Genomic DNA, 23,337 nt, shown 5'->3' with positions numbered 1-23,337 from the left:
TGCAGTGAGCTGAGATCATGCCATTGCACTCCAGCCTGGGTGACAAGAGCAAAACTCCCTCTAAAAAAAAAAAAAAAAAAATTAGGCCAGGCACCGTGGCTTACGTCTGTAATCCCTGCACTTTGGGAGGCTAAGGCAGCAGATCACTTGAGGTCAGGAGTTCAAGACCAGCCTGGCCAACATGGTGAAACCTCACCTCTACTAAAAATACAAAAATTAGTGGGGGTGATGGCATGCGCCTGTAGTCCCAGCTACTCCGGAGGCTGAGATGGGAGAATTGCTTGAACCCACGAGGTGGAGGTTGCAGTGAGCCTGTAGCAGGACGAGCCGCAGACAAAACTCCTCAGACACCCAGTTAAAGAAGGAAGGGGTTTATTCAGCCGGGGGCATCGGCAAGACTCCTGTCTCAAGAGCCGAGCTGCCCGAGTGAGCAATTCCTGTCCCTTTTAAGGGCTCACAGCTCTAAGGTGGTGCACATGAGAGGGTTGGTGATCGACTGAGCAAGCAGGAGGTAAGTGACTGGGGGCTGCATGCACCGGTAATTAGGTCGGAACAAAACAGGATAGGGATTTTCACAGTGCTTTTCTATACGATGTCTTTAATCTATAGATAACATAACCGATTAGGTCAGGGGTCAATCTTTACCAGGCCCAGGGTGTGGCGCCGGGCTGTCTGCCTGTGGATTTCATTTCTGCCTTTTAGTTTTTACTTTTTCTTTCTTTGGAGGCAGAAACTGGGCATAAGACAATATGAGGGGTGGTGTCCTCCCTTAAGCCAAGATCGCACCACTGCCCTCCAACCTGGGTGACTGTATACAAAATAAAAATCTGTAATCTCAGCACTTTGGGAGGCCTAGGCAGACAGATCATGAGGTCAGGAGATCTAGACCAGCCTGGCCAATATGGTGAAACCACATCTCTACTAAGATACAAAAAATTAGACAGGCAAGGTGCTGCGCGCCTGTAGTACCAGCTACTCAGGAGGCTGAGGCAGGGGAATCGCTTGAACCTGGGAGGCAGAGATTGCAGTGAGCCAAGATCGTGCCACCGCACTCCAGCCTGGCGACAGAGAGAAGCTCTCTCAAAAACAAATTAATTAAAATTAAAATTAAAAAATTAGGCCAGGCACGCTGGCTCACGCCTGTAATCCCAGCACTTCGGGAGGCCGAGGCAGGTGGATCACCTGAGGTCAGGAGTTCAAGACCAGCCTGACCAACATGGCAAAACCCTGTCTCAACTAAAAATACATAAATTAGCCAGGCGTGGTGGTGGGCGCCTATTATCTCAACTACTGGGGAGGCTGAGGCAGGAGAGTCGCTTGGACCCGGAGGGCAGAGGCTGCAGTGAGTCGAGATTGCGCCATTGCACTCCAGCCTGGGCAACAGAGCGAGACACGGTCTCAAAAAAAAATGGCTTTAGCCCAGGAGTTTGAGGATGCAGTGGGCTATAATCATGCCACGTTACTCCAACCTGGATGACAGAGCAAGACACTTTTAAAAATAAAATTAGAAATAATCATTTTAAAAGATCAAATGCAATTCTACGTGTGAAGTGCTTGGTGACTGACACATAGAGCTTAGTAAGTATTAGATTATTTTTAGTGGGAACTGAGCTGCTGCGGATATAAAAATAAATACCACTCGCATTCCTTAGTTTAGAGGGGAGACGGATGTCAACACGATGTCAAGTGCCAGGGAGAGGCTGGGCAGGAGGTCACGCCTGCACTGCGTCTGCATTGCGCCCTGATGAAACAATAAAAGACTTTCATCATGTGATGCAGTAATTATTCCAGTCAGTGCAAAGGAAAAGTGAGGGAGGTGATGCTCCAAGTGGCGGGCTCCAGAGGCAGGAGACGGGAGAGGGGGCAGTTTTAAGCAAGGATAAATTAAAGCATGTTGACGATAGTAGTACAAAACTGGAAGGTTCCTGTATGCCATCCCAACAATTTTAGGCTTTTTCCTTGTAGGTAGTGGAATATGTCGTGATTTTTCCCAGCTAATAAGCGAGAAAATATGAGACATCTATTTGTGTGCTGCAGGAAATTACAAAAGCGTAAAAGACCCACTGTCCCATTTAATGTTCAATGCTATACCCAAAGTAAGCCACAATAATCCGGGCGAAACGTGGGGAAGGGCTCAGAAAACAGCACACCTTTCTTTTTTTTCTTGAGACAGTCTCACTCTGTCGCCCAGGGTGGGGTGCAGTGGCGCGATCTCGGCTCACTGTAACCTTTGCCGCCGGGTTCATGCGATTCGCCTGCCTCAGTCTCCCGACTAGCTAGGATTACAGGCGCCTGCCACCGCGCCCGACTAAATCTTTTGTATTTTTAGTAGAGACGGGGTTTCACCATCTTGGACAAGCTGGTCTTGAACTCCTGACCTCGTGATCCACCCGCCTCGGCCTCCCAAAGTGTTCAGATTACAGGCGTGAGTGCGCTGGGCCCAGCAGCACACCTTTCTAGAAGACAGACAACATGAAACGCTCTGCCGAGAATAGCCACAAGATGGAGGACAAGTGGGCAAAGAAAAGGCTTGGGGAAAGCGCATGGGTGGAACCCGACGGAAGTGGGGAAGTCGGTCTAATTCAGGCCCTGCCGCACTATTGGCTGGACTCTCACCCTTTTTCCTTTTCCATTGGCCACCGGTCCCTTCTCTGGGTCAAAATAGCCAATCGCCTAGCGCAGTTGGTAATCCCGCCCTTTCTCCTGGTGAGGAGGAGCCAGAAGAGCCGAAGGGCCCGAGGCGCTTGCGCAAGCGCGTGCTCCGCCGGTTGAAAGCGGATCCGGGCTGGAGGCGGTGTCGCGGTGCATGAATATTGATTACGCGTCGCAGCGCCCAGCGCCCAGCGCCCAGCCTCCAGTGCCCGCCCCTCTCGGCCGCCCGACGCTCGCTGCTCGCGCTTGGGCTCGCGATGGGGAAGAAGTCCCGGGCGGTACCCGGCCGTAGGCCCATCCTGCAGCTCTCTCCGCCGGGTCCTCGGGGCAGCACGCCGGGCCGGGACCCGGAGCCGGAACCCGACACTGAGCCGGACTCAACGGCGGCGGTCCCCAGCCAGCCCGCCCCGTCGGCGGCGACGACCACCACCACCGCGGTGACTGCCGCCGCGGCCTCGGACGACTCGCCTTCAGAAGGCAAGGGTGCGCGGGGGGACCTGAACTCGAGCTCAGGGCTTGCGGCCTAGGCTCCTCACGGCGCCTGGCCAGACCCGGCGAGGGAGGCGGACGAGGTCGGCTTCCGAGGCCTGCCTGCTGCGGGTCTGCAGGCGGGGCGGCCCTGGGCTCCGGGCCGCAGAAGGGCCAGGCCGAGTTCTGCGCCCTCGGCCCGGGCCAAGCCCGAGGCGCCATCTGTGGTGCAGGGCTTGCCCCAGGAACGTTTGAAATATGACCGAAGTTCGGGCATCCTGAGTCTCCCACCCAAACGCCCCGGGTCGGTTTTGGGTAACGCAGAGAGGGTGGATGTGAGGATGAGTTTCCGCGTGCGCGGCCTGTGACTGTGGGCCAGGCCTTTCCACACGTCATCTGCCTCCTTTCGGTTTTGTTGAAACGGGGATAGAGACGTTTAGAAAAAGCTCTTAATATTCCAGCCAGTAAGCATCCCCACACTAGCAGAACTGCTGGAGAAATGGAGCTGGTAGGTTCCTAAGTATTTGTGTGGTTCTCACTGGAGTGGTGCTTGGATTAAAAGTGACTCCAGGGCTAGGCGCCGGAGGAGCCGCGACCGTTTCAGATGTACAGAGATCACGCTGGTTCGTTAATTGGAAAAAATCCGCAATAGCAGTGTTTGGTGTGTCTTGTAAAGGTCCTGTCATAGCCTGGAGAATACTTACTGTTTTTATATGTATTTGTAAGTATTGCAGATGTAACTTTTTAAGAGTTTTGTTTTGTTTTTTCGAGACAATGTATCAATCTGTCGCCCAGGCTGGAGTGCAGTGGCGCGATCTTGGGCTCACTGCAACCTCCACCTCCCGGGTTCAAGCGATCCTCCCGCCTTAGCCTCCTGGGTAGCTGGGACTACAGGACCCTGCCACCATGCCCGGCTAATTTTTGTATTTTCAGTAGAGACGGAGTTCATGTTTCCCGGGCTGGTCTCGAACTCCAGGGCTCAAGCGATCATTACAGGCGAGAGCCACGGCGCCCGGCCATGCAGATGTATTAATAATTTTTATTTACCATGGTAAGAGTCTTCCCTTGATGTTGAAGTTTGTAGGCAGATGAAAGACTCCAGGGCACGGTGACTCATGCCTGTAATCCCAGCACTTTGGGAGGCCGAGGTAGGCGGATTACTCGAGGTCAGTCAGGAGTTTGACCAGCCTGGGCGACAAGAGCGAAACTCCGTCTCAAAAAAAAAAAAAAAAGATTCCAGCTCTGTGTGTTTATTATCTCCCAATTATTTGGGTCAATGAAATGTCCTTTTTTTTTTTTTTTGAGATGGAGTCTTCCTCTGTGGCCCAGGCTGCAGTAACCTCTGCCTCCTGGGTTCAAGCAATCCTTCTGCCTCAGCCTCCCGAGTAGTTGGGATTACAAGCGAGTGCCATCATGCCCAGCAATTTTTTTATTTTTATTTTTGTATTTTTAGTAGAGATGGAGTTTCACCATGGTAGCCAGGCTGGTCTTGAACCCCTGACCTCAAGTGACACCCCCCCCCCCCCCCCCGCGTCTTGGCCTCCCAAAGTGCTGGGATTACAGGTGCGAGCCCAGCCAAAATGCACTTTTTAAAAAATTGATGGAATCTAGAGCTGAAATGTTAAATCAGAGGTTGATTTGTCACCTCTAGTGTTTTCTCTGGTCCGGAATCTGACTGCAGTTTTCTTTTCTTTTCTTTTTTTTTTTTTTTTTAATCCAGATGAACAGGAAGCGGTGCAGGAGGTTCCTAGAGTTGTTCAGAATCCTCCAAAACCAGTCATGACCACTAGACCCACAGCTGTTAAAGCAACAGGTATGCTTTTGTTTTGTTTTTTACATTTTTTCTCCCACGTCTTTCATTAAAGTCAAGTTGGGTTTGTACATAGAATGTTTTGCTGAATGCTTTAGTGTTGCTAACATTATTTCTCCCAAAAATATGATTTAAGATTATTTTTGTTTGTGAGAGAATGTTGATGTATATACACTTTGACCAGTGCAAAATTTGTTGTTTTTCTTTACCCAAAACGTTTTTTACTATTTTTTTTTCCTGATGCTATTTTATAACTAGTTTTCTGGTCCTCCCACTAGCTTGGTGTTCATTAGGCAGGCCAACTCCTATTCCTTTTCTAACACTCTGGCTTGATTGGTTACCTAACAAACATTGGTGGACCTGGAAATTGATCTTATTAAATATTTTCAAGTACAAAGGAATGCCATAGTTGCAACAGTGGTTTTGTAGACAAACCTGGGTTCAATTCATCACTCTGGCATTCACCCTTAGACTTTGGTGCAATTACTAATTGGGTTGAACCTCATTAATCTGTAAAATGGATCTTTTATCTCTGAGATATTTCCAGATGTGACATAGTAAGTGCCAAGAATGTTAATTTTCTCTACTCTGTGTATCCTGGAAGAGTAAAATGTGTTTTAATATTAAATATTCTATAATTGGTAGTAATTTCTTTTCAGTTCAGAATACTTTTTGTACTATTTGATGCTTAAAATGATAGATGCTTATTCCTCTCTCCTCACCATTTGCCACCTAAAAAAAAAAACCAAACAAAACACCCCAGTGTGGGTTAGAAAGCTAAAATTTGAATGTGAGAGAAATTTCAGAACTACATTATACCATTTTGTATTTGCCAACTGCATATGTTATTTCATTTGAGACTTAACCCTCATTTAAAATATGTAGAATTTAGCCAGGAGCGGTGGCTCACGCCTGTAATCCCAGCACTTTGGTAGTCTGAGGCAGGCGGATCACCTGAGTTCAGGAGTTCGAGACCAGCCTGGCCAACATGGTGAAACCCCATCTCTACTAAAAACATAAAAATTAGCCGGGCGTGGTGGCGCACACCTATAATCGCAGCTACTCAGGAGGTGGAGGTTTCAGTGAACTGAGGTTTTGCCACTGCACTCCAGCCTGGGTGACCGTAAGAACCTGTCTCAAATAAATACATAAAATAAAATATAAATTTAAATGTTTCTAGGAGAAACTTCCTTGATTACTCCTGTGGTTTGAATGTCCTCTCGTGATGTCAACACCTTCCATTAGGCCCCTACCTCCCAACACTGTTGCACTGGGGATTTAATTTCCAAAACATCCTTTTTAGGGGCACATTCAAGCCATAAGAGGTATATACCTAAGAAATAATTTACTGCCTGATATAGGTAGCTGATATACAAATTGTGTAGCACCATCCCTCAAAGGTAAGTAAGAATGTTGAGGTTTGAGGGGTCAACACCTCTCTCAAAAAAAGACTGCTAAAAACTATGGCTCTGGGCCGGGCACAGTGGCTCACGCTTGTAATCCCAGCATTTTGGGAGGCCGAGGCAGGTGGATAATGAGGTCAGGAGATCGAGACCATCCTGGCTAACACGGTGAAACCCCATCTCTATTAAAAATACAAAAAATTAGCTGGGCGTGGTGGTGGGCGCCTGTAGTCCCAGCTACTCGGGAGGCTGAGGCAGGAGAATGGCGTGAACCCGGGAGGCGGAGCTTGCAGTGAGCCGAGATCACGCCACTGCACTCCAGCCTGGGCGACAGAGCAAGACTCCGTCTCAAAACAAAACAAAACAAAACACTATGGCTCTGAAGAATGACCATGCTTTCTCAGGCTTTAAGTAGCAACAAATCTTTTTTTTTTTTTTTGAGTTCGAGTGCAGTGGTGTGATCTTGGCTCACTGCAACCTCTGCCTCCCGGGTTGAAGTGATTTCTCCTACCTCACCCTCCTGAGCAGCTGGGATTACCGGCTAATTTTTGTATTTTTAGTAGAGACGGGGTTTCGCCACATTGGCCAGGCTGGTCTTGAACTCCTGACCTCAAGTGATCCACCCGCCTTGGACTCCCAAAGTGCGGTGATCACAGGTCTGAGCCACCACGCCCAGCCTGCAACGCATCTTCACCTTAATAGTAGTCAAGGACTTGTTCTTACAACTCTAGGGTTTAAGTGATCTTCCTGCCTTGGCCTCCCAAAGTGCTGGGATTACAGGCATGAGCCACTGTGCCCAGCCCAGGAGCTTAGTTTTTAACGTCCCTGAAAATGGGTGGCTCATGCCTGTAATCCTAGTGCTTTGGGAGGCTGAGGTGGGAGGATCGCTTGAATCCTAGAGTTCAAGAGCAGCCTAGGCAGCAGAGAGACTCTTTTTTTTTTTTTGGAATCAGAGTCTCTGTTGCCTAGGCTGGAGTGCAGTGGCGTGATCTTGGCTCACTGCAGTCTCTGTCTCCTGGGTTCCAGCGATTCTCCTTCCTCAGCCTTCCAAGTAGCTGGGATTACGGGCCCACGCCACCATGCCCAGCTAATTTTTGTATTTTCAGTAGAGACGGTTCACCATGTTGGCCAGGCTGGTCTGGAACTCCTAACTTCAAGTAATCCACCTGCCTCAGCCTCCCAAAGTGCTGGGATTACAGGCATGAGCCATCACACCTGGCCGAGACCCACACCTCTACAAAAAAATTTAAAATTAGCTAGACGTGCTGATGAGCACCTGTGGGCCTAGCTACTTGGGAGACTGAGGCAGGAGGATTGCTTGAGCCCAGGAGTTCAAGGCTGCAGTCAGCTATATATGATCATGCCACTGCAACCCAGTCTAGGTGACAGAATGAGACCCTGTATCAAAAATAATTTAAAAAAATAGGCGGGGCACGGTGGCTCACGCCTATAATCCCAGCACTTTGGGAGGCTAAGGCAGGCAGATCACAAGGCCAAGAGATTGAGACCATCCTGGCCAACATGGTGAAACCCCATTTCTACTAAAAATACAAAAATTAGCTGGGTGTGGTGGCATGCGCCTGTAGTCCCAGCTACTCAGGAAGCTGAGGTGGGAGAATCACTTGAACCCGGGAGGTGGAGGTTGCAGTGAGCCAAGATCATGCCACTTCACTCCAGCCTGGCGACAGAGTGAAACTCCATCTCAAAGAAAAAAAAAAACAAGGCCGGGTGCAGTGGTTCACGCGTGTAATTCCAGCACTTTGGGAGGCCAAGGCGGGCGGATGACAAGGTCGGGAGTTCAAGACCATCCTGGCCAACATAGTGAAACCCCATCACTACTAAAAATACAATTAGCTGGATATGGTGGCACGCACCTGTAGTCCCAGCTACTCGTGAGGCTGAGGTGGGAGAATCGCTCGAACCCGGGAGGCGGAGGTTGCAGTGAGCTAGACCACACCATTGCACTCCAGCCTGGGTGACAGAGTAAGACTCCATCTCAAAAAAAACAAAAAACAAAAAAACGGCCAGACGCTGTGCCTCATGCCTCTAATCCCAGCACTTTGGGAGGCTGAAGCTGGTGGATCATCTGAGGTCTGGAGTTCGAGACCAGCCTGACCAGCACGGAGAAACCCCGTCTCTACTAAAAATACAAAACTAGCTGGGCATGGTGGCGCATGCCTGTAATTCCAGCTACTTAGGAGGCTGAGGCAGGAAAATCACTTGAACCCAGGAGGCAGAGGTTGCGGTGAGCCGAGATCACGCCATTGCACTCCAGCCTGGGCAACAAGAGCGAAACTCTGTCTCAAAAAAAAAAAGGAAGAAAGAAATTAAATTCTTGGAGTTCTTTAGTACCTGCTTATAGGTCAGTGACACCTGGCCAGCTTTGTTGTTGTTTTTAATAAAATTTTTTTTCTTTCTGTAGACATGGTCTCACTTTATTGCCCAGGCTGTTCTCAAGGAGGCTCAAGTGATCCTCCTTCCTTGGCCTCTCAAAATACTAGGATTATAGATGTGAGCCACCGTGACCATCCTGTTGATTTTGTTTCTAAGATTTTTCTCTTTTTTTTTTTGCTGTGAGATGGAGTCTTGTTCTGTCACCCAGGCTGGAGTGCAGTGGTGTGATCTTGGCTCACTGCAACCTCCGTCGCCTGAGTTAAAGTGATTCTCCTGCTGCAGCCTCCCTAGTAGCTGGGATTACTGGCTCATGCCACCATCCCCAGCTAATTTTATATTTTCAGTAGAGACAGGGTTTCAGCATCTTGGCCAGGCTGGTCTTGAACTCCTGACCTTGTAATCCACTCGTCTCAGCCTCCCAAAGTGCTGGGATTAGAGCGGTGAGCGACCATGCCCAGCCTCTGAGATTTTTCTAAGATAAAGCAATTTTGCCTGATAATGTGAACGTTTATTTTCAGTGTTACTCTAACTTCATTCCTGTTAACAGTATATACACTGTATTTTCTGAGATTTAATTAAATTTTGTATGTATTTTATGACTTGCTTTTATTCCTTTAGCGTTACTTTTAATCCCTTTAGTAATATTTCATGTGATTCTATAATAGTCTGATTTATCACAAAATGGTAATAAATCAGGTATGTCCTATAATTTGCTTTGCCAGTCCACTGTTTGAGAGCATTTGAGTGTTTACAGATTTTAGTTGTTTCCAGCAAGCCACCAGAAGCTTTGAGCAAAGTTTTTTTGGAGTTATGTCTTGGTATTATAGTCTCAAAGATGAAACTATATAAAATAAACTTGAGTTTTGTAGCTCTTGGTACCTGTTGCCAAATTTCACTTAAGGTATATGGAATCTAGGCAGTCACCATGGCTGCCGCCTCCCAACACTATGGGAGGCCAAGGCAGGTGGATCACCTGAGGTCAAGAGTTCGAGACCAGCCTGGCAACATGGTGAAAACCTGTCTCTACGAAAATAGAAAAGACGAGGTTGGGTGGCTCACGCCTGTAATCCCAGCACTTTGGGAGCCTGAAGCGGGTGAATCACCTGAGGTCGGGAGTTCTAGATCAGCCTGGCCAACACGGTGAAATCCCGTCTCTACTAGAAATACAAAAAAATTAGCTGTGTTTGGTGGTGCACTCCTCTAATTCCAGCTGCTCGGGAGGCTGAGGCAGGAAAATCGCTTGAACACGGGAGGCAGAGGTTGCAGTGAGCTAAGGTTGTGCTGCTGCGCTCCAGCCTGGGTGACAGTGAGACTCCATCTCCAAAAAAAAAAACAAAAAAAATACAAAAATTACATTGGCACGCACTTGTAATCCCAGCTACTTGGTAGGCTGAGGCAGGAGAGTCGCTTGAACCCAGGAAACAGAGGCTGCAGTGAGCCGAGATCGTGTGACTGCATTTCACCCTGGGTGACAGAGCAAGATTCTGTCTCAAAAAAAAAAAAAAAAAAAAAAAAAGTTTGATCAATTTATGTTGTCTCTGAATTTCTCACAAACACTAGGCTTAATAATTTTCATTTTCTTGGCTAATTTATTATGTTTTTGGTAGTTTAGAAGAAGTTTGTCCATAGGTGAAAAGCTCTTAGGTGAAGAAAGGGAATAGGCAGAGCCTATTTTGCCTGTGGACCTGGGGAACTACCTCTTGTTGGGAAATTTTGTAATGAAAATACCATGCAGCTTACCTGATTGAAACTTTTTACTGAAAGTGATTATGATTGTCATTAGAAGTATTTTTATTTTTAATTAATTTATTTTGAGTTAGAGTTTTGTTCTTGTTCCCCAGGTTGGAGTGCAATGGCACAGCCTCGGCTCACTGTAACCACCGCCTCCTGGGTTCAAGTGATTCTCCTGCCTCAGCCTCCCAAGTAGCTGGGATTACAGGTGCCTGCCACCACGCCCAGCTCCTTTTTTTGAATTTTTAGTAGAGATGAGTTTTCACCGTGTTGGCCAGCCAGTCTTGAACTCCTGACATCAGGTGATCCACCTGCCTTGGCCTCCCAAAGTGCTGGGATTACAGGCATGAGCCACCGTGCCCGGCCAGTATTTTTATTTAAAAATAAAATTTCCCACTCTCCTTTCCAGAATCCATCAGTACTGTATACAAAAGTGCGGCGTTATTTCATACAGAAGGTTCTCCTTTGGTAGTTCTGCTCTTACAAAGCTGAATACCTTTTGTTCAGAATATCAAGAAAATTGGGCCGGGCGCCGTGGTTCACGCCTATAATCTCAGCACTTTCGGAGGCCAAGGCAGGCGGATCACTTGAGGTCAGGAGTGCGAGAGCAGCCTGGCCAACATGGTGAAACCCCATCTCTACTAAAAATACAAAAAAATTAGCCAGGCGTGGTGGTGCACGCCTGTAATCCCAGCTACTTGGGAGACCGAGGCTGGAGAATCACTTGAACCTGGGAGGCAGAGGTTGCAGTGAGTCAAGACTGCACCATTGCACTCCAGCCTGGGCAAGAAGAGCGAAACTCCATACAAAAAAAAAAAAAAAAGGCTGGGCGCAGGGCTCACACCTGTAATCCCAGCACTTTGGGAGGCCAAAAAGGGCAGATCACTTGAGGTCAGGAGTTCGAGACCAGCGTGGCCAACATGGTGAAACCCCGTCTCTACTAAAAGTACAAAAATTAGCAGGTCGTGGTGGCGTGCGCCTGTTAATCCTAGCTACTCGGGAGGCTGAGGCAAAAGAATCACCTGAACCCAGGAGGCGGAGGTTGCACTGAGCTGAGATTGTGCCACTGCACTCCAGCCTGGGTGACAGTGTGAGACTCCATCTCAAAAAAAAAAAAAAATCAGAGACACTATCTAAGAAACGTCCACGCAAATTTCTCTCTTTTTTCCCCCCCTTTTTTTTTTAGACGGAGTCTCGCCCTGTCACCAGGCTGGAATACAGTGGCGTGATCTCAGCTCACTGCAGTCTCCACCTCCCGGGTTCAAGCAATTCTCATGCTTCAGCCTCCTGAGTAGCTGGGATTACAGGCGCGCACCACCACAGCCAGCTAATTTTTTGTTTTTAGTAGAGGCAGGATTTCACCATGTTGGCCAGGATGGTCTTGATCTGACCTCGTGATCCACCTGCCTCAGCCTCCCAAAGTGCTGGCATTGCAGGCATGAGCCACCATGCCCGTCCACAAACGTCCATGTAAATATCTCTCTTACCAGTTTAAAATACTATTGTGACCAGGTGAGGTGGCTCACACCTATATTTTGTGGTCAGACGAGGTGGCTCACACCTGTAATGTCAGCACTTTGGGAGGCTCAGGCAGGGGATTGCTTGAGCTCAGGAATTCAAGACCAAACTGAGCAACAGATTGAAACCTTTTGTGTGCTTGAAAAATGCCAAGTGTGGTGGCGTAGGCCTGTAGTCCTAGCTACATGGGAGACTGAGGCAGGAGGATGGCTTGTGACCAGGAGTTCGAGATGAGCCTAGGCAACATGGCAAAACCCCGTCTCTACCAAAGTTAGCCAGGCGCAGTGGTGCGCGTCTCTAGTCCCAGCTACACAGGAGCCTGATTGAGGTGGGAAGATTGGTTGAGCTCAGGAGGTCAAGGCTGCAGTGAGCTGTGATCGCACCAGTTCACTTGTGCCAGAGTGAGACCCTGTCTCAAAAAAAAGAAATGAAAAATTTTGCCTAACATTTTGGGAAGTCAAGGCAGGAAGATCACATGAGGACAGGATGAGACCAGCCTAGGCAACATAGGAGATTCCATCTCTGCATAAAATAAAAAATAAAATAAATTAGCCAGGCATGGTGGGTTGTGCCTCTAGTCATCCACTCAGGATGCTGAGGCAAGAGAATCATTTGAGGCCAGGAGTTGGAGGCTGTAGTGATCCACTGCTTCCGCCTTGGCAATAGAGCAAGACCCTATCTCTTACATACATATATACATAAACAAATCAAACTTTAGAAATTGATGTTTAGAGGCTATGTGTGGTGGCTCATGCCTGTAGTCCCAGCAGTTTGGGAGGCCAAGGTGGGCAGATCACTTGAGGTCAGGAGTCCAAGAGCAGCTAGGCCAACATAGCGAAACCCCATCTCTACTAAAAATGCAAACATTACCCAGGTGTGGTGGTGCACACCTGTAATCCCAGCTATTCGGGAGGCTGAGGCAGGAGAATCGCATGAACCCTGGAGGTGGAGGTTGCAATGAGCCAAGATTGCGCCACTGCAGTTCAGCCTGGGCAACAGAGCAAGACTCCGTCTCGGCCGGGTGCGGTGGCTCACGCCTGTAATCCCAGCACTTTGGGAGGCCGAGGTGGGCGGGTCACGAGGTCAGGAGATCAAGACCATCCTGGCTAACACGGTGAAACCCCATCTCTACTAAAAATACAAAAAAATTAGCCAGGCATGGCGGGCACCTGTAGTCCCAGCTACTCAGGAGGCTGAGGCAGGAGAATGGCGTGAACCTGAGAGGCAGAGCTTGTAGTGAGCGGAGCCACTGCACTCCAGCCTGGGGGACAGAGCGAGACTCCATCTCAAAATAAAATTGATATTTAAGAACTTACCTACATATGCTGGAAAGGATGTGGAGAAATAGGAACGCTTTTATGCTGTTAGTGGGAGTGTAAACTAGTTCAACCATTGTGGAAGACAGTGTGGTGATTCCTCAAGGATCTAGAACTAGAAATACCATTTGACCCAGCGATCCCATTACTGGGTATATACGGAGAGGATTATAAATCATGCTGCTATAAAGACACACGCACACGTTATGTTTACTGCAGCACTATTCACAATAGCAAAGACTTGGAACCAACCCGAATGTCCATCAATGATAGACTGGATTAAGAAAATGTGGCACGTATACACCATAGAATACTATGCAGCCATAAAAAAGGATGAGTTCATGTCCTTTGTAGGGACATGGATGAAGCTGGAAACCATCATTCTGAGCAAACTATCGCAAGGACAGAAAATCAAACACCACATATTCTCACTCATAGGTAGGAATTGAACAATGAGAACATTTGGACACAGGGTGGGGAACATCACACACCGGGGCCTGTCATGGGGTGGGGGGTGGGGGAGGGATAGCATTAAGAGAAATACCTAATATAAATGATGAGTTAATAAGTGCAGCACACCAACATGGTACATGTATACATATGTAATAAGCCTGCAGTGTTGTGCACATGTACCCTAGAACTTAAAGTATAACAACAACAACAAAAAACTTAACCTACATACAGAAAGAAAAAAATGAAGGCAGGAATTATGATACTAAGGCACTGAATACGAACTCCTACATGATTAATGGAACAATTTATGTTTACTTTTAGGTGACCTTTGAGTTTATGTATGGGATGTATGACACAGAAAACTAGATTTAACTTTCTGATAAATCTGTTCATTTACCAACTTTTTAGTGAGCGTAGAATGTGTCAGCGCTGTGAAATTTAATATAAGTAATAGCTGGAAAAGTCTAGCTAGAATTTAACATTTTATGTGTTTATAATACATATAATAATACTCTATGTATTATATTGTTAATTGTAATCTTGGAGTAGCGACAGATGATCCAAAAGGAAATAGCATAGCAGCATTACAGAGGCCATAAATTTATGGCCACTTAAATTTGAGGAAGACATTGATCATTGGTTTTAGCCATGTTGAGCCCCATTTTTAATTCCTGTCACTTCATGTTTTTAATTTCTGTCACTTCCTGTTTGAGGAATAATCATTGATTAAAAGCTTTGTTTTTAACTTTGAAAGTCTTTATTTCTTTAGTTTTTGAAAGTCTTTGTTTCAGCTGCTACACTGTAATTGGCTCAGTTTGAAGTAAACACTTTAATCACCAAATTCTAAAATCAGGATATACTATCTATGAACAATTTGGAAAGAGAGTGAGATTGAATAATTGAAATAACCATGCAGATTAATTTTCTTGTTCTCGGTTTTTTTTTGTTTTGTTTTTTTTTTTTGGAGACATGGTCAGTCTCACTTTGTCACCCTGGCTGGAGTATAGTGGAGATGTTTCGGCTTAATGCAGCCTCAACCTCCTGGGCTCAAGCTATCCTTGCACCTCAGCCGTATGCTCAGCTAAATTTTTATTCTTTTTCCTTTTCCCTTTTTTTTTTTTTTTTTGTTTTTGTTTTTATGGGATAGACAAGGTCTCACTATGTTTTCAAGGCTGGTCTCAGATTCTGGGCTCAAATGATCTTCCTGCCTCAGATCCTCCCAAAGAAGTTGGGTCTGTAGACATAAGCTGTGTTGCCTGGCTCATAGATCAACATGTTTTTTTATTTTTTATTTTATTTATTTATTTATTTTGAGACGGATTTTCACTGTTGTTGCCCAGACTGGAGTGCAGTGGCGTGATCTCAGCTCACCGCAACCTCTGCCTCCCGAGTTTAAGCAATTTTTCTGCTTCAGCCTCCTGAGTAGCTGGGATTACAGGCATGTGTCACCACACCCGGCTAATTTTGTATTTTTAGTAGAGACAGGGTTTCTCCATGTTGGTCAGGCTGGTCTTGAACTCCTGACTTCAGGTGATCTGCCCGCCGCAGCCTCCCAAAGTGCTGGGATTACAGGTGTGAGCCACCACGCCTAGCCCAGATCAATTTTTTTTTTTTTTTTTTTCACCCCCGGAGACAGAGTCTTGCTCTTTTGCCCAGGGTGGAGTGCAGTGGCGTGATCTTGGCTCACTGCAACCTCTGCCTCCCAGGTTCAGGCACTTTTCCTGCCTCACTAGCTGGGACTACAGGCACGTGCTACCAGGCCTGGCTAATTTTTTGTATTTTTAGTAGAGATGGGGTTTCACCATGTTGCCCAGGCTGGTCTCAAAACTCCTGACCTCATGATCCACCCACCTCGGCCTCCCAAAGTGCTGGGATTACAGGCGTTAAGCCACTGCACCTGGCCTATAGATCAATTTTTATTAGCTTTAACCATACGATGTAATTTATTCTTCTGTGGTAGTTCAGTGATTATTAGTTTTGCGGTTATGTTCTAACCTGTAAGTAAGTTAAAAAAAAAAAAAATGTTATACTTCCGTTTTAGATGCTTCTTAGGACATATTGACGTTGTTACAAATACTGTTTTCCTTTTTGTTTCTAGGCGGTCTATGCTTGCTTGGTGCTTATGCTGACAGTGATGATGATGACAATGATGTTTCCGAAAAACTAGCACAATCCAAAGAGACAAATGGAAACCAGTCAACTGATATTGATAGTACATTGGCCGACTTCCTAGCGGTTAGTGGTGCTTTCGTTTGGAGTTTTAGTTATTGAAGCTACTTTGGGACCTGGATCTTCAGTGATCAGCGTACTTGTCAGTTCAATGTCTTCCTCCTCCTTTCTCCCTCTCCCTCCAACACTCTCTTCTTGTATTTCTCCCGATCTCTATCTCTCTTTTTGTTTTGTTTTGTTTAACTTTAAGAGATGGGGTCTCACTGTGTTGCTCAGGCTGGTCTTGAACTCTTGGGCTGAAGCGATCCTCCCACCTCGGCCTTCCAAAGTGCTGGGATTACAGGTGTGAGCCGTCACACCTGGCTGTCTCTCCTTTTTTTTTTTTTTCTTGAGATAGAATCTCACTCTGTTGCCCAGTCTCGAGTGCAGTGGTACGATCTCGCCTCACTGCAACCTGTCTCCTGGGTTCAAGTAGCTGAGGCTACAGGTATGTGCCCCCGAGTAGCTGGGGCTACAGGTATGTGCCACCACACCCAGCTGATTTTTGTATTTTTGGTAGAGACGGGGTTTCACCATGTTGGCCAGGCTGGTCTCAAACTCCTGACCTCAGGTGATCAACCCACCTCAGCCTTCCAAAGCGTTGGGATTACAAGCGTGAGCCACCACCTCTCTTTTCTTTTTGTAAAGCTTTCAAAGAGAAGAAAGGCAAATTAGAAGAGACTGGGGAGCTTGTATAATTGGAAGATGAGGGTTTTGATTTGAGAAGCTTAGAATGAGTATCTAGAATTTTTTTTTTTCTCCCTCGAGACTGGGTCTTACTGTCACCCAGACTGAAATGTGGTGGCGTGATGTTGGCCCACTGCAACCTCTGCCACCCAGGTTCAAGTAATTCTCCCACCTCAGCCTCTTGAGTAGCTGGGATTACAGGCATGTGCCACCACACCCAATAATAATTGTATTCTTTTTTTTTGTTTTTTGTTTTTTGTTTTTTTTGAGACAGAGTCTTGCTCTTTCACCCAGGTTGGAATGCAGTAGCGTGATCTCGGCTCACTGCAATCCCCGCCTCCCAGATTCAAGCAATTCTAGTGCCTCAGCCTCCCAAGTAGCTGAGATTACAGGTGCCCACCACCACATCCAGCTAATTTTTGTATTTTTAGTAGAGACAAGTTTTCACCATATTGGCCAGGCTGGTTTTGAACTTCTGACCTCAGGTGATCCGCCCGCCTTGGCCGCCCAGAATGCTGGGATTACAGGCGTGAGCCACCGTGCCCAGCCTAATTTTTTTTATTTTTAGTAGAGGGGGATTTCACCATGTTGGCCAGCCTGGTCTCGAATTCCTGACCTCAAGTGATCCACCTGTCTCAGCCTCCCAAAGTGCTGGAACTGTAGGTGTGAGCCACTGTGCCCGGCTCATGTAGAATTTTTAAAAAGTGATTGCCATTTCCTTAAGTTTCTTGTTTTTGATATAATTACTGCATTTGTTACTCTTTTCATACTGAAGGAGATCGATGCCATAACAGCTCCTCAGCCTGCAGCTCCTGTAGGAGCTTCTGCTCCACCTCCAACTCCACCTCGACCAGAACCAAAGGAAGCAGCAACATCTACCCTTTCTTCTTCTACTTCAAATGGAACAGACTCCACCCAAACATCTGGATGGCAATATGATACTCAGTGTTCACTGGCAGGAGGTAAACTTGATCCTTTGATTTTTAAAGAAAAGTAAAATCCTTAAAGGGATTCTAGGCATTCACTTTTCTGGTTTTTTGTTTGTTTGTTTGTTTGTTTGTTTTGAGATGGAATCTCGCTCTGTCGCCCAGGCTGGAGTGCACTGGCACGATCTTGGCTCACTCCAACCTCCACCTCCTGGGTTCAGACAGTTCTCCTCCTTCAGCCTCCTGAGTAACTGGGACTACAGGCGCACGCTGCCATGCCTGGCTAATTTCTCTTTTGTATTTTAGTAGAGACGGGGTTTCACTGTGTTGCCCAAGGCTGGTCTCGAACTCCTGAGCTCAGGAAATCAGCCTGCCTTGGCCTCCCACAGTGCCAGGATTACAGGTGTGAGCCATCGCTCCCGGCTGGCATTCAGTTTTCTAAAGATGAAAGCCCAGAGACTTTAACCTTAGACTTTAGGATTCTGTCTTTTTATTTTTATTTATTTAATTGTTTTTTTTTTTTTTTTGAGACTGAGTTTCACCCTTGTTGCCCAGGCTGGAGTGCAGTGATGCGATCTCGGCTCACTGCAACCTCCGCCTCCCAGGTTCAACCAATTCTTCTGCCTCAGTCTCCTGAGCAGCTGGGATTACAGGCACCCACCACCACGCCCAGCAAATTTTTTGTATTTGTAGTAGAGATGGGGTTTCACGATGTTGGCAAAGCTGGTCTCGAACTCCTGACCTCGGGGGATCCACCTGCCTCGGCCTCCCAAAGTGCTGTGATTACAGGTTTGAGCCACCGCGCCCAACCTCTGTCTTTTTAAATAAAGCATGTTGAAGATGGTAGGTAGGATAGTCGGCTCAGAAAACTTGTAGGATGTAGTTTTTATCTTTTAAAAAGTAATTGCTTGTCCTTGCCAGTTGAATAAGAAAAGCCATGATATTCAAAGTATTTTAGGTACATTTTTGGACCAGCAAACTGCTTTTTTCTATTTATTAATTTAGAGGTGGAGTTTTGCTCATGTTGCCCAGGCTGGAGTGCAGTGGTGCAATCTTGGCTTATCGCAGCCTTTGCCTCCCGAGTTCAAGCAATTCTCCTGCCTTAGCCTCCCGAGTAGCTGGGATTACAGGCACGCACCACCACGCCCAATTTTTGTATTTTTAGTAGAGACAGGGTTTCTGCATGTTGATCAGGCTGCTCTCAAACTCCCGACCTTAGGTGATCTGCCCACCTTGGCCTCCCAAATGCTGGGATTACAGGCGTGAGCCACTGTAGCCGGCCAAACTGTTTTTTTAAAAAACTGTGTTCAAAGGTGACTCTAAATGTTAGATATTGAGAAAATAATTCTTGGTGTTAGGCCAGTGGTTCTTAACCAGTGTTGGGGGTGCCCCTAGGGGATATTTGACAATGTCTGTCAAATATTTTTTATTGTCACAATGTAGGAGGCAGGGTGGATGGGAGTGCTACTGTATCTAGTGGGCAGAGGCCAGGGGTGCTGCTAAAACCTCCACATAGGATTGCCCCCCCACAACAAAGACCTGTGTGCCCAAAATGTTAACAGTGCTGTTTTGAGAAACTGTTAGGTGATTTTGGCTTTTGAGCTTATATGTAAGCCAGAATTGTAGAGGGATTTGTGCTTAAAATTTGTTTTATCTTCTAGTCGGAATTGAGATGGGCGATTGGCAGGAAGTCTGGGATGAGAACACGGGATGTTATTATTATTGGAATACACAAACAAATGAAGTGACTTGGGAGTTACCCCAATATCTTGCCACACAGGTACAGGGATTACAGCATTACCAGCCCAGGTAAGAATAAATTTAAAAGTGAAATTGCCTAGAAGGAAATTGAAGCCTTATCTTTTGCTGATAGTATTTGTCTTATATTTCTCTTGCTAAGTATATATTTTTTTAGTTCTGTGCCAGGTGCTGAAACTAGTTTTGTGGTAAATACAGACATATATTCTAAGGAGAAAACGATTTCTGTTTCCAGTAGTAAAAGTGGACCAGTCATAGCCAAGCGAGAAGTTAAAAAGGTCAGTGTCGAAACTTACCTCATTTGTTTATTTTCAGATCTAATAAGCGTTACTCTGAGCACAGGAATGGAAGCCTTCTCTTAATATTTTATGTCATACATGTGAAATAGGATAAGTTTCATAACTTTCACTTTGTTTCTGTGTATTATGTAGCCTTTATAGCAGTTACTCAGTTGACTTTTTCTTTTCTGTTTTGTTTTTTGTTTTTTGTTTTTTTTTGAGACAGAGTCTCGCCCTGTCACCCAGGCTGGAGTACAGTGGTGTGATCTCAGCTGACTGCAAGCTCCACCTCCCGGGTTCACACCATTCTCCTGCCTCAGCCTCCTGAGTCGCTGGGATTACAAGCACCCGCTACCACACCTGACTTATTTTTTGTATTTTTAGTGGAGACGGTGTTTCACTGTGTTAGCCAGGATGGTCTCGATCTCCTGACCTCATGATCCGCCTGCCTTGGCCTCCCAAAGTGCTGGGATTACAAGCGTGAGCCACCACATCTGGCCTTTTTTTTTTTTTTTGATATGGAGTCTCGCTCTGTCGCCCAGGCTGGAGCACAGTGGTGCTGTCTCGGCTCACTGCAACCTCTGCCTCCCGGGCTCAAGAAGTGATTCTCCTGCCTCAGCCTTCTGAGTAGCTGGCATTACAGGCACCTGCCACCATGCCTGGCTAATTTTTGTATTTTTATTAGAGACAGGGTTTCACCATGTTGGTCAGGCTGGTCTCAAACTCCTGACCTCAGGTGATCTACCTGTCTCAGCCTCCCAACGTGCTGAGATTACAGGCATGAGCCACTGCACCTGGCCCACTTCACTTTTTCTTTGAGAGCTTTAGGGTATCACAGAGGCCTCTTGGATCATTGCAAAGGACGTGGGAGCAGCAGTCCAGACAGGGCTCCACTTCACATAGAATCATTCTATTATTTTTCGGATTCCATATATAAGACATTTTAAAAATATAAAGGTAACTACTTTAAAAACTACTGCAGGTTGAGTATTTCTTAATTGAAATGCCTGGGATCGGAGATAATTTAGATTTTGAATTTTTTTGAATTCTGAAATATTTGCGTTATACTTAGCAGTTGAGTGTTCTTAATCTGAAAATGTGAAATCTAAGATGCTCCAGTGAGCATTTCCTTTGATCATCATGTCAGTGCTCAAACGGTTTCAGATTTTGGATTTTTCAATAACGGATACTATGTTAGTGAAACCTGAGCATTTCTATAGCCTAATTAGTAAGAAAAGTAAGTTGTATTCCTTAGGGAGTGTATATTGAATTCCAATTTATCTTCAATTTTAAAGACTTTTTTGCATCAAAATATATTTTAATTTTAATTTTTTTCTTTTTGAGACAGAGTCTTGCTCGGTTACCCAGGCTGGAAGGGAGTGGAGCGATTTCAGCTCATTGCATCCTCCGCCTCCCAGTTTCAAGCAGTTCTGCCTCAACCTCCCGAGTAGCTTGGATTACAGGCACAACGCCTGACTAATTTTTCTATTTTTTTTAGTAGAGACGAGGTTTCACCAGTTGGTCAAGCTGGTCTTGAACTCCTGACCTCAAGTGATCCACCTGCCTCAGACTCCCAAAGTGCTGGGATTACACCACAAGCCACTGCACCTTTCCTTTTTATTTACTTATTTGTGAGACAGGATCTGACTCTGTCACCCAGGCTAGAGTGCAGTGGCACGACCATGGCTCACTGCAGATTTACTCTCCTGAGCTCAAGCAGTCCTGCCTCAGACTCCTTAGTAGCTGGGACTACAAGTGTGCACCACCATGCCTGGTTTTGTTTGTTTGTTTGTTTGTTTGTTTGTTTTTTGAGAGATGAGGTCTCACCATGTTTGCCAGACAGGTCTCAAACTCTGAGCTCAAGTGATGCTTCTGCCTCGGCCTCCCAAATTGCTCACATTATAGGTGTGAGCTACTGCATGTAGTCCAAAAAAAAATACTCTAAAATAATATAATTGAGCTTGGCGCAGTGGCTCACACCTGTAATCCCAGCACTTTGAGAGGTCAAGGCAGGCGGATCACTTGAGGTTAGGAGTTCAAGACCAGCCTGGCCAACATGGTAAAACCCCGTCTATTAAAAATACTAAAATAACTGGGTGTAGTGGCACATGCTTGTAGTCCCAGCTACTTGGGGGGCTGAGGCAGGAGAATCGCTTGAATCTGGGAGGCAGAGGTTGCAATGAGCTGAGACCGCACCACTGCACTCCAGCCTGGGTGACAGAGTGAGACTCCATCTCAAAAAAAAATCTAATAATAATAAAATAATAATTTAATTAGGGCAGGGAGATGGCTTGAGTGCAGGAGTTCTAAACCAGCCTGGAAAACATAACAAGATCAACCCCATCTCTACAAAAGAAAAATTACCCAGGCAAGGTAGCACACACCTGTAGTCCCAGCTACTCAAGAGGCAGAGGCAAGAGGATAGCTTGAGCCCAGGAGTTCAAAATTATCATTGTGCCAGTGTGCTCCAGCCTGGACAGAGTGAGACCATCCAGAAATAATAATAATAACTTAAATTTACAGTTACAGAAAGGAGGATAGGACAAGTGTTACCCTAATGGGAGAAGCAGATACTTTAATCACAAATTTCATTTCAGGAATAGTTCATTTTATTTTATTTTATTTTATTTTTATTTTTTATTTTTTCTTTGAGACCTAGCCTCGCTCTGTCACCCAGGCTGGAGTGCAGTGGTGCAATCTCTGCTCACTGCAACCTCCACCCCCCGGGTTCAAGCGATTCTCCTGCCTCAGCCTCCCGAGTAGCTGGGAGTACAGGCGCCTGCCCCACGCCTAGCTAATTTTTGTAGTTTTAGTAGAGACGGGGTTTCACCATATTGGCCAGGCTGATCTCGAACTCCTGACCATGTGATCCTCCCACCTTGGCCTCCCAAAGTGCTGGGATTACGGGCATGAGCCACCACGCCCAGCTATTTTATTTTTTTGAGACAGTCTCTCGCACTGTCATCCGAGCTGGAGTACAGTGGCATGATCTCAGTTCACTGCAACCTCTGCCTCCCAGGTTCAAGCGATTCTTCTGCCTCAGCCTCCCGAATAGCTGGGATTACAGGCACACGCCGCCATGCCGGGCTAATTTCTGTATTTTTAGCAGAGATGGGGTTTCACTGTGTTGGCCAGGCTGGTCTCAAACTCCTGACCTTGTGATCGGCCTGCCTTGGCCTCCCAAAGTGCTGGAATTACAGGCATGAGCCACTGTGCCCGGCCTAGGAATAGTTCACTTTAGTCTAAATCACCTTCATGGCATACTTACTAAATTTTCTTATCAGGCCCAGCATGGTGGCTCACGCCTGTAATCCCAGCACTTTCGGAGGCTGAGGTGGGCAGATCACCTGAGGTCAGGAGTTCAAGATCAACTTGGCCAACCTGGTAAAACCCTGTCTCTACTAAAAATACAAAAATTGGGCCTGGTGCCAAGGTGGGCAGATCACCTGAGGTCAGGAGTTTGAGACCAGCCTGGCCAACGTGGTGAAACCCTGTGTCTACTAAAAGCACAAAAAAAATTAGCCAGGCTTGGTGGCTCTCGCCTATAATCCCAGCTGCTCAGGAGGCTGAGTCAGGGAAATTGCTTGAACCCGGGAGGCAGACGTTGCAGTGAGCCGACATCACACTTTGCACTCCAGCCTGGGCAAGAAGAGCGAGAGTTCGTCTCAAAAACAGAAACAAAAATGAGCTGGGTGTGGTGGTGTGTCCCTGTAATCCCAGCTACTTGGGAGGCTA

The 23,337-nt window shown here is 46.5% G+C and overlaps 1 protein-coding gene across 3 annotated transcripts in view; it reads left to right on the top strand.

Moving 5' to 3' along the window:
• The first annotated feature begins 2,728 nt into the window (after positions 1-2,728).
• FNBP4 (formin binding protein 4) overlaps positions 2,729-23,337 on the top strand; it is a 51,060-nt gene continuing 30,451 nt past the window's right edge. For 2 of the 3 annotated variants that reach the window (XM_019037222.4, XM_055354940.2), the window contains exons 1-6: positions 2,762-3,135; positions 4,841-4,933; positions 15,844-15,980; positions 17,416-17,602; positions 19,228-19,375; positions 19,482-19,602. In XM_019037222.4, coding sequence (XP_018892767.1) covers positions 2,910-3,135; positions 4,841-4,933; positions 15,844-15,980; positions 17,416-17,602; positions 19,228-19,375; positions 19,482-19,602 — 912 coding nt within the window. In that variant the 5' untranslated portion in view covers positions 2,762-2,909. Of the gene's footprint in view, positions 3,136-4,840; positions 4,934-15,843; positions 15,981-17,415; positions 17,603-19,227; positions 19,376-19,481; positions 19,603-23,337 lie in introns of all 3 variants that reach the window. The other variant, XM_019037223.4, reaches the window with a different exon arrangement.

This window comes from Gorilla gorilla, chromosome 9 (genome assembly GCF_029281585.2).
Source record: "Gorilla gorilla gorilla isolate KB3781 chromosome 9, NHGRI_mGorGor1-v2.1_pri, whole genome shotgun sequence".
Classification (NCBI taxonomy): Eukaryota; Metazoa; Chordata; class Mammalia; order Primates; family Hominidae; genus Gorilla; species Gorilla gorilla.
This window is presented reverse-complemented; position numbering and strand designations above follow the sequence as displayed.